General features: G+C 34.7%; 2 protein-coding genes across 2 annotated transcripts; both read left to right on the top strand.

The window, feature by feature from the left end:
• Positions 1-660: 660 nt before the first annotated feature.
• Positions 661-1,725, top strand: LOTGIDRAFT_164054 (hypothetical protein; the record flags this gene model as incomplete). Its single annotated transcript, XM_009060551.1, has 1 exon — positions 661-1,725. The coding sequence occupies one exon, from the start codon at positions 661-663 to the stop codon at positions 1,723-1,725; it is 1,065 nt and encodes a 354-aa protein (XP_009058799.1).
• A 2,776-nt stretch (positions 1,726-4,501) lies between these two features.
• Positions 4,502-11,907, top strand: LOTGIDRAFT_233764 (hypothetical protein; the record flags this gene model as incomplete). The annotated part of the gene is made up of 6 exons (XM_009060550.1): positions 4,502-4,571; positions 5,662-5,942; positions 6,088-6,222; positions 6,323-6,421; positions 6,844-6,948; positions 11,761-11,907. Coding segments are annotated over exons 2-6 (729 nt in total), but the record flags the coding sequence as incomplete, so codon positions are not given.
• Between the last annotated feature and the right edge of the window lie 213 nt (positions 11,908-12,120).

Genomic DNA, 12,120 nt, shown 5'->3' with positions numbered 1-12,120 from the left:
CTCCCCCCCCCCCCCCCCCCCCCCCCCCCCTATTTCCAGTAGCTAATTGGGCGAGGCCGTATTACCAATAAGTAGAATAAAGTGATGATAACAAGAGATAGCTCTGACAGTTGATAAACATGTTTGATATTTTGATACATTTTACGTGAACAACCAGAATATTAGGTCAAAGATAAACTAATAAAATTTCACACACAAAAATTTGAGGGTATGAAAAAATAGACCCAATTTACTCAGTTTTATGCTTCTAGTTTTTCTGGACACAAATATGAATCGAATTTCGGACCTCCCTCTGTCACCCTCAAATCGATTTAAGCCAAAAAAGAGAAAATATAATTTGCATGCAAACAGAGTCAAAATTCTGAGAACAGATCCCAAATTCTTAAATAGGATTCACTGAGTGAACATGGAATAATCGTTTAAAAAGTCTTTTCTTATTATTCCAGTCCAGACGGAATCCTCCAGAAAGTCTGATAAGCTTCTAAAAATGATCTGTCTTTTCTTTACGATTGTTCATAGTTCGATCTGTCCAGTTAAATCATGGATTCATCGATTTCAAATTACCCTAGGCCTGTACATTTTGGAGAATAAAACCCTCCCTTCCCCGAAATCTAAATACATTTGTTATATTTTTTAGGATTTGGTGCCATATTCACCTACATGTCCTGTCTTACGACCAGTATGAACAACGTTCCAGCTCGACACCGCGGTAAGATCGTCGGTCTTCTCGACTCCGCATTCAGTGCGGGTCCGGCTCTAGTCGCACTTATCTACGGCGTCGTTTTCGTAAACGGACACGTACATGACGAGGAGAATCAAAACTTACAAGGATTCTATTTATTTTCCGCTATTACGTTTGGTGTTGTTAATGTATTAGGAGTGATTATTTTAGATGTATATATGCTCGAGGAACCGACAGTCAAACAATTAAAGATTCAAGATAGTCAAGATACAAGCGTCACTAAGAATGAGCCAGAAAATTCGGAACTAGAAGAAAGTATTCATAACGATAGAAAAGATATTCGTGGATTAAAAATGTTGAAAATGTTTGATTTTCACTTTCTACTGTGGCCGTATATTATGTGTGCCAGTCTACAGTTGATGTATATAAATAATATTACGACATATTTAAAATCTTTTCATCACGAGGACAAAAGTACATTATTTACAGTTTTAAATCCAATTTCAGCCACTTTTTCAAAATTACTGATCGGTTTTATATCTGATGCTTTGATTGACAAGATACCTCGAGCAGGAGTCATTCTATTTACTACGTGCTTACAAACTGTTGTTTTAGCCGTCTGTGTTTTTTACGGTGATTTGTATCCAGTAATTTTATTGGCTCTGTTCGGAGTCGGAATTCCTAATGGCGCCACCTGGTGTTTGACTCCTACTATGACCAGCGAATTTTTCGGGATGAAATATTTCGGCTTAAATTGGGGTTTTATGATGGTGGGTACTGCGTTTGGTGGATTGATAATCCAAAAGATTTTCGGAGCTTTATACGAGCTTGAAATAGGTGATCCGACCGTTACGGACTGTTACGGGTTGAAATGTTTCCGATGGAGCTATGCCATAGCCGCCGTATGGAGTCTATGCTCCTCTATATTTTATTTAGGACTTCTAGAAAGACGTCTGGCGTTTAGGAAGATGAAAAAACAAACACAAGATGAAGCTAGGAAAAGAAAAGAGTCGGTAGCTTGGAAACACAGTATTTCTATGTAGAAACTTTTACTGTTAATATAGCATAGTCCCTACATGTAGCATATGATATTTCTATTCTATGTAGGTAGTGTTTTATTATATTTACATATATCACGTGATATTTCCATGTATTGTTGTTATGTTTTATAATATTTTTCCTCACCCGAGCCCACCTTGATCGCTATGGACGCCTGTTTCCTCGATAGCATTTCAGGGTAATTGTCCTCTTTGGGAATTGTCTATCTTTTTAGGCCTACCGAGGCAAACTGTTTAAACCTAGATTTGATCTCGTAAGTTTTACATGTGGCTGTGATCTAAGATCCAAAAAGCGGCTGGAGATGTTTGGGACCCTGGGCAGGATCAGCAATCTTCTAACAGAAAACAATCCTCTTTGATTAACTAATGAGACCCAGAGCCGTATATAGAGAGAGTCTGGCCAATTTGCGATCTCGCAGCGCTGAACCTGAACCATGAACACGTGATGGAAGGCCGCCATATTGTTACCCTTCCCGTGACGTTTAGGCGTAGGAGCCAAGGTATTCTTTACGTTGTTTAAACCTAATTCCTGGTCTTGTCTGGCAACTGAATGCCTCGATGTGTGGCATAGAAATGCTCTGTCAAATCTGGAGAAGGTATATTGATGCACAGGTTCCCTAAGGATAAAAGGAGACGCAGAGAATGGGAAGTAAAGGTCAAACTCTTTTCTATGCGATGTAAGTACATTCGATGATTTCAGGGGTTTTGCAAACCGTGTTATGTTCAGATCTAAAAACAGGATATAATAGATATAGAAATTTTGTGAGAGGGTTTCTTTCCGGACAAAACTGCGCAATGAACAGATGCAAAAAGAAAAGCCATCAAAGAAAAGAACAGCTTTCAAAGAAAATTAAAGAAGGTCTTCAATGCTGATCAGTTGGTCAAGATGGCAAAACAATCAACAAGAGGATGCAAATGGTCTGATGATACGTACAAAAAGGCACTTCGCCTGTGGAACTATGGGATATGAGGAATTAATCAAGCAAGGTCAGCCAATACCATCTTTGCGATCCCTACGAAGAAAGATGGAGTGTATTTCAATGGAGCCTGGAATTCTTGACGAAACATTCGAACTTTTGCGGTTGAAAATTCAGTCAATGCAGGAGAAGGAACGGGAATGCTGCCTAACGTTGGATGAAATTGCATTGAAGGCCGGATACCAGTTTGACAAAAGTGGCAGTTGTTTCCTCGGGGATGTGACTCTGCCAAATCACAGTGGTACAGCAACACATGCACTAGTTTTTATGTTAGCCGGTATTTCTTCTAGATGGAAGCAGACCATCATTTAATACTGTTGATGGCAATGCATTGAAACCAATTGTAATACAGATACTTAAGAAGGCACACGCTATTGGTTTACATGTCAGCACTGTGACCTGTGATATGGGATCATCCAACAGGACCATGATGAGCAGCTTTGCGATTGCGTGTGGGAAGTATGCTCAAACAGTAAACAGCATTGAACACCCGGTGACCGGTGATAGAAAATTATACTTCATGCATGATGTTCCTCATCAACGTTAAAGCAGCACTGGTAAATAATCAAGAGTTTCACCTCAATGCAGAAACAGTTAAAAAACATGATCTACCTTCATCAACTGTGAGTTTGTCTGCCTTAAAAAGTCTCATAGACTTTCAAGATAAAGATGATTTAAAATTAGCCGCGAATCTGACAAGTGAAAAGATCAATGATTCCCATTTCCAGAAAATGAAGGTTTCGGCCGCCATGAACTTTTTTAGTAAATCTGTTAGTGCTGGACTCCGATATTTAGTCGAACATGAAGCTTTATGTAACAACAATCATTAGTTATAGTTTATGCACCGTTTTGACAGTCTCCAACTGTCGTCAGGCACATGGGCCTATTGATCAAAAACAATATGAATTATATTATACATTATATTGCTTATCAATATGTTGCATAAACTATAACTAGTGATTAGCCTATTGTTCCATAAAGCTGTAGAATATACAGCTAGGCCCTATATTAATATGGAAGATTACAGGTTTAATATTCGGGGGTTAATATTTGGAAAGTGCTAAAATTCAAAAATTATCTTCTTTTTGTGTTTTTTGTATAGACAAACCAAATTTTATCAAAATCGGTTAAAGACTGTAAATTCTACAACGTTCGGCCGTCTTGTAGCTAAGAGAGGATAACAAGATGGCGCCTTGTGACGTAGTTGGCCAGACTCTCTCTATATACGGCTCTGATGAGACCGTAAGAAATCAAATGTCTGAAAAGTTACGTCCCTTCTTTTCTCTAGTAATCTCCCCTTTCAAGAACTCTCACATTTCTCTAACGTACTGTACGACGACGTCAGAACAGCTTTATACATAATCTACCTAGCTACTTCCACTCTCGGTTGAATGGAGGGCGAGGTAGACTGTGGCACTCCCCTAAATTCATACCCCCACCCACCCACTCTCAGTCATTGAGACAAAACATTCGTTTTTTTTTCATGTCGCATTACAAAAAAAGATGGAGGAGAGGCGGTGATTTTTAGCAGACACTCTGACTTGAGCTTTACGTCGGAACCGACATACTGATAGAATATCTAATATCAGATTATTTAGCTAAAATTCAATCCGAACAGAACCTACACAAATGGCATCTAAAACTTTCATAAAATAAAAAGAGTAGAGATTAGAAAACAAAATGTTTTGTTTACGTTAGACTATTCGGACTAATATTTCGTTTCGTTAAAAACAAAAATCCATCATTTTAATCAGTAGGCGTCGTTACCAACAAAAAATGGCGGATGTAAACAAATGAAAGACCAGCAAGTGTCTGTTAATTTCTAGGGTTTTGGTTCTAAAAATACAAGAAATTGTAAGTAAACTTGTTAGTGCCTCTGATATAATTTGTTTCTTTACTTCCTTCAAAGTCGGCTGTTCAATTCCTTGTTGACTACAGACCGAAATCAAGATAAAGCAAATATGAATACCGGTATCAGATTATGCCTAAGTCATTATATTTCATGAATACACATGCAAATCCAATTTATTTTGTTTGTTGTACAGAATATTCTAAAGTGGAATTCAAATTGATTGGTTGCAGTGAAAATAAAATCATGACATGACGTAGCGGTAGGTTAAAAAAGACTAGGCTAATTACGAAAAAAAAAAATAAAAAATGAAATCAATGTTGTTAGCCCAGAGACAAAAAAAGGCAAGCTCTTAGATTTTGAAACTTTGATTACATTGTAATATTTTGTGTGTATAACATTAAGCTAGAAATCTTATTACTAATTTTATTGATTTTAAAACAGAATGAATTGATTCTAGAAAGTGAAAGTTTATATTTTAAAATAGGTTAAATATTGGTTTATTATTGTAGTTTAATGACTATTTGATAAACACTTTAAAATTCAGATGTTTAATAAAACAATAATAAACTTCTATCATTATTATAGAGTTAGAGTTGTCTAAATATTTACTCTACCAGCCATTAAAACAATCAATTTCTAATATCTGTTACACTTTTTAGATATATAGTTTTCTTATAATTTGACAAAACGTTTGTAGTGGATCTCTTTAAACTATTTTCATTTCATTTATCAACATTCCAACAATCTAATTAGCATAATTAATAATTACTAATGAGCCAACCTGATGAGAGGCAGGAAATTATGAGTGAAATTCTTAACATACAAAATTATAGTGATTTATAATATATAATGTCTGTTTCCTTGCAGGTGTATCTGTCATGTATTTTAAAAGTATATTTTTAATATAAAGTGTATCTAGTCACTCTGATCAAAGATTTAAAATTTTAAATACTTTTTAAAAATTATAATTACATCAATTTCACGTCTTCATTAGAACAGAGCCCAACATTAGACCACATGGTGCTAAAAAGTAGAACGTAAAACTCTATTCATTTAAATTATTCAATTTAATGATAATTATGATAATTTCAGTGATCTATAAGAGAAGACAATTAATTGATTAAGGAAATGGAAGAGTTAACGAAACCAGTTAATGAAGACATTTTACAACCCAATATAACTACAGATAACATAGAGTTGATTGGTATTAATAATTTAAAAGGTTTAATTAATAAGCCTGTTAACGAAGGTGTTCCTATGTTTACCAATGATAATGATGAATTGAATGAGATCAGAGACTATGATGATGATGATGATGATGATGATGAACTCGGTTTTGATTTTGAGGAAGAAGAAGAAGATTCTATAATCAGGTAAAATTATTAAATCCAGCAGCACATTGCACGACATGACATTTGAGTAATGAAGATCTGCTATTAGATTTAAGTTTGGTTTCATCTCCTCTGCTAAAGGTGCATTTGCTTGTATTGTAAATTTGGTAATAAATTAATATTTCAGTGAACCAGTGTATCCTATAACAGAAGAAGAAAAAATCACCTGGCACGAACAAATACGAATGATTCATCTGAGAAGTCATATTAATGAACTGGATGAGAAAGTCAAAAGTTGTACGTATGAAACAGAAAAAACTAGGTATGTTGGTTATATTTTTATTGGTTTATTAGGTAACAATTTAAGACAAACTAAGAGAAGGTAGATAAGTTATAATTAATGATATTATTTATATTTCTAGAGAAGAATTAAAACAATGTAGAAATCAGATTAATTTAATAGAAAGAAAACGAGATGAAACATTTATTCAGATTGAAACAGCAGAAACAGATGATAATATGTAAGTTGAAGATTACAACAATTTTATATTTTATCACTAGGGTATATCTAGGGTATATCTAGGGTGTATCTAGGGTATATCTAGGGTGTATCTAGGGTGTATCTAAGGTATGTCTAGGGTATATCTAGGGTATGTCTAAGGTATATCTAGGGTGTAGCTAGGGTATGTCTAAGGTATATCTAGGGTGTAGCTAGGGTATGTCTATCTAGGGTCTAGGGTATATCTAGGAACAAAATAACATCAACCTTTCTATGAGATATATTCTAATTTCACCTTAACTCAATCAACAAGAATCTTACACACTGAATTCAAGGATAAATCTGACAGTTGTTTTCTTGTAAAAAAGGGGATTAAAGGGGATTAAAGTGTTAAAGAAAGTTTTTTACTTTGCAGTTTAACAAGATAATATATCTATATTTCAGAGCTGCTGTATATCGTTTAAAATCAGCCCATGATAAATTAGTAAAAGAATTAGAATCAGAAGAAGAACTGGAAGAGAAAATAGCAGCTAGACTGGAAGAAACAGAGTAAGCACAGATCTTTTTTTAAAAACAAACAGAATTATACCATGATACTTCAGTATCAAACTTTCGAAAAATCTACCGTAACTACTGTTCTGAATTTTATCAGAGACGAAGTAAAGGGTGCCCTAGTTCCTGGGATTGTACTACACCAATAAACTACAAGCTTCCAATCTTCAATATTTATTTTCAAATATGGATTTTCGTATTGCAGAACTTAGTAATATTAGTAGTTTGATATAGTCAACTGAAAATATAAATGAAAATCTTCATTAACAATTGAGTTTAGGCTTAGGCCTAGGTTTACTATATTAGCAAATCTACTCACTCTAATAGTGGGAACTTTGAATGGGCTAATAATTGGTTGGTCGCCTTATTTTAAAGGTTTATCGGAATCATGCACGTTTGTTCACGCACACCATTGCAACTTTTTTATGTTTCCGGAATTCCATGTTTTAGAATGAATTGATTGGCTAAATCTTACACTGTCACTATTTATAACTAATGACGTAAACATGACGTAATATAATAAAGATACTGGGAAACACCGACTTTCTGTCAGTTACGAAACAATAAGCTAATATATTCATAGGATTACATTAATAAATTTCTAAAATGATAAGCAATTCCAAATGTATAGTGCGTGATGTCATGCTTGTAAATATTATCACTTGCGCTTCCTGTAATGTTTTCCTTCCTAATTTTATAAACACTGGACCAAACATATCGTGTTGTAAAAGGCTGGGAATCCAGCAGCTACTCTGAGTTCTGGGATTTGACCCATTAACTTTTCCACTGGCTTTTTCCTTAATTTTCTGCAAGGAATACAATTTTTTGATAACGACTTAGCAGTTCCTTAAACCTAATATCCAAAATTGTTTTTTGACTTCTGCGATTAACCTCTCATATCCACGTTTTCCGTGCAAGTGTTCTAGGATTACATTCACAAATTGATGATTTTTCAGTAATATTGGATTTCTTTGATCTTAAGGCAGAGTTCAAACTTGTTCCAATCTTCCATGGGCTGGAATAATTCCTTGAATATCAGTTGATTTAGGTAAATCACATTGTGTCTATTTGAATAACACATTTTGAGAATGGTGTAATTCAGACACGGTAAAAGGTCCTTTCTCGAAATTTCTCTTCTCGATATTCTTTGCAAATCTAATTAAATGACACATATATCTACGAAGTTTTATGAAACTAGATGTTTTATCTAAAAGTTTACTTAACATGTTATTTTCATTTACTGGATCATTTTGGACAGCAGTTTGAGTTGATGTAACATTATTTCTTGCGACTTTATCCAGCTTTTTGGGTGGCTTATACTCAATTGAAACTTGAGTTGTTTCTTCTGTTTGACACTGTATTTTAATCTCGAAATTTGGCCATTCCGATTCGGGTAACTAAAGAAAACTTGGACCATCCAGCCACTCGGAGAGTTGATTGACTGATATTCCACGAGTTAAAGCGTCAGCCTGATTGCACTCAGACATTACGTATCTAAAGAGTTTGACATCGATTGACTCCTGGATTTCTGCGACTCTTGCAGAAACAAAGGGACGGAAAGTTTGCGGTGGTGATTTAATCCATTTTAAAACGGTTGCAGAGTCACACCAAAGATATACTGGAAAGTTTTTAGCGTCAACAAATATCAATGACCGTAGAAGAGATTCATACATTCTGGTCAACAATAAAAAACCTAACATTTCCAGTCTTGGTATGGATTTTTTCTTCAACAGTTCTTTTGCTGCTTCTGGGTAAGTTGACAAAGACATATTGACTAAAATATGAATGGCATTTGATGCAATAGATAGTGCTGGCTTGTCACCGAAACTTAGCCGTATCCATTGGTATATAGAAGGTTGATGGCTTGGATTAAATCTCCATAGAAATCTATGATACTTCTGATCTTCAGGGTGAACTAAATTCTGGTTAAACATTTCTTGAATGTCTCCACAATAAGCAACATTATCCCATCTCCAAGCTATTAAAACTTCTAGTAAGTTATTTATTACATTAGGTCCCTTTTCCAGCCTGTCGTTTAAAGACAGTCCATCACATCCTTTAGCGCTGAAATCAAACACAAGTCGTATCTCAGTTGTTTTACCTGGGGTGAATACTACTTGCATAGGAAGATAAAATTCCGGTTTAGCGTGATCTACATCGCTTGGATTGAGTTTAACAAATCCAAAATCCACTAATTTGTTTACTTCGACATCCACGATATTCAATTTATTTCTTTTGATTAGAGATTTTTCACTAGATATCATCCGTTTGTACACTAGATCATAATTACTGGTTTGAGGTGGACCAATACTTTTCCAGGGCATTTTGATTTCAATTCTTCCGTCAATCAATTTTGTTGATTTGTTCAAATGTTTGATGAAATGGTTTTCTTTAAGCAAGTCTTTGCTACACACACAGTATTGAGTTGGCTTAATACCCAACTGGTCCTGGTACTGTTTTATGTCGTTGTCTGTTTTGACTTGCGTAAAGTCTTCAATAATTGCAGATTTCACAAAATTACATGATTTGAATTCAGTTTTACCGTCAATAGTGCCTAACAAGTACCAACCGAAAATTTTTGTCTTCGCAATTGGTTGTCCACTTTTCTCCAACTTTCATCGCAAGATCTATAAAACACATCGGAGAATTCAGTGCCTATAAGAATGTCAATTTTACCTCCATCTTGATACAGTTTATCAATTAATGGTTTTTTAAAAGTGACTAAATTTTTCTAACGATTTTACAGAAACCTTCTTTGGATCACTGCAAGGCTGTTGCACCACGAACACTTTGAAACTTTTCTCGATTAACGGATCATCGATAGGTGATACTGTAATAGGAAACGTTTCTGAAAGTTCTATTTTCCGTTCTCCCCAGCAAGGAGCATATTCAAAGTAATTTCCTCGCCGTGTAGTCCGAGCCTCTGTGCAAAATCTTTTCGAATTAAACAAACATCTGATCCAGAATCTTCAAACACCAATGCCTCCCTTTCATCACCATTTACATCGTTGACGTTGATAAGCTGTACAGGACATTGGGCTGACACAAAGCTGACATTTTTATTCACAGACAAAGACTGATTGTTACTATTTAATCTTGATGAATTTGTACCCGAAAAGGGCTTAGCATCGGAATTCAAATAAGATTTATCACAGGCAATTATACTTTCACATTTATCTGTATGATGACCTTTGAAGCACTTTCGGCATCTCCGTTCTTTTCGAACTGTTTTCCATCGCTCAGGAATTCCTTTTGTTTTAAATTTTGGACAATTTAATAAGTTGTGTTTTTCTGAGCATTCTAATGGACAGTAGTTTTCGGCCTCATTTGTCTTTAAAGTAGCAGTGGAAGAATGTTTATAAGAATTGGGTTTATTGGAATATTTATTAAAATAAGTATTAGTGTTATTACTCTTTGTAAAATAGTTTGTATCTACACGAATAGTAGCCATGAAATCAAGCCAGTCAGCCAGAGTTTCTGATGTCTCTTCTTGGCCTTTTAGATTCACATGACACCTAAAACTTTCAAGTGTTTCTCTATCCTTCTTTCGCCGAAGTTTATCCAAAATTACCTCACACGTTGTTTCCTGTGCTTTATCGATGTCTTCAAATTGTTGTATCAATTCACGAATAATGGAAGAAAACTCTGATAATGATTCTGAATTGTTCGATTTGAGACGGAACTTATCCAGGTTATTGTAAATTTCAGCTATTAATTTTTGATTATTTACGAATTCTCTGTCTAAGAGTGCCCATGCTCTACTGATGTCTGAACATGTTTCTATTTTTCGCCTCCATCTATTTCCTGGATCTTTTATGGCACTACGTAATCTTAATAACTGTTTAGAATCGTCTTGGTTATTTTGTATCATGGCCTCTAAATAATGCTTCTTAAACGTGGCATAAGTCATTCTTCTACCATCCCATGTTGGACAGGGTAACCTTTCTAATTCAGACCTTGGTGGATGTTTTGGGGTTAAATCTTTGACGGCTTCTGTAGCTGCAGCAGCAGCTGTTACTCCAGCAGTCCTCTTGATTTCCTGCATTTTAATTACCATGCTTTGGTCATCTGGAATGTGGGCTCCTTGAAAGGACTTTAGGGCATGATTATATCTCTCAGACATTTGTGTTAAGTAGCACGGAATTTATCACGATTTGTTTTCAGTTTATGTAATTCAGCTTCATTTTCTGTGTCAGTGTGGCTTATTACCACCTGAGAGTATTTATTACAAAGATTTTAAACACCTTATTTTCTTCTGGAATATCTTCATATACTTGAGTAAGATCTGCGATCAAAGAGTCTCTTTGCAACAGAGCATCAAAATCTTCTAATAGGTCTTGTAACCGTACTGATGAAGCATGATAATGGCTTTCATTTCGTCGTTTATCGGAATCTTCATGTTTGTTCACGCACACCATTGCAACTTTTTTATGTTTCTGGAATTCCTCAAGTCACATGTTTTAGAATGAATTGATTGGCTAAATCTTACACTGTCCCTATTTATAACTAATGACGTAAACATGACGTAATATAATAAAGATACTGGGATACACCGACTTTCTGTCAGTTACTAAACAATAAGCTAATATATTCATAGGCTTACATTAATAAATTTGTAAAATGATAAGCAAATGTTCTGAACAACTACCGTCTAATAATAAAATAAATTGTAGATCTTTACTATTAAACCAGTCACTTTTATTAGTTTTAATAAATACAATTGTTTTTGGTGTGGCAATATGGTATAGAAATTGAATGCTAAATTCCTTTATTTATTCTTTCATTCTTTCATTCATTCATGTATTGTAGATATGAGTTATGGAAAGCGGAAGTAGAAAAAGGAAAGTTTTTATTGGCTGAAAATGAATTGAAATATAAAGAACAGCTGTTAGTTCGAGAGAAAACCAACCACGCTTTAAATAGACTGACTAAAGAGGAGAAATTAGCCAAAATAACCACAAACACTCTGAAACAAATAGATAGGTGACTTTGAAATAATTGATAATTGATAGTACTAACCTGTATCATGATACATAAGATACCGTAGACTACTGAACTATATACCAATGATAATCTCTATTAGAGTATTCTTTCAACCAACAAGTTCATTCCAAAAGTGATGCGGAATTCTAATAGAGTAATTTGGTAGCCTAAGAGAGAATGTTAAAT

This window comes from Lottia gigantea (genome assembly GCF_000327385.1).
Source record: "Lottia gigantea unplaced genomic scaffold LOTGIsca_43, whole genome shotgun sequence".
Taxonomy (NCBI): Eukaryota; Metazoa; Mollusca; class Gastropoda; family Lottiidae; genus Lottia; species Lottia gigantea.
This window is presented reverse-complemented; position numbering and strand designations above follow the sequence as displayed.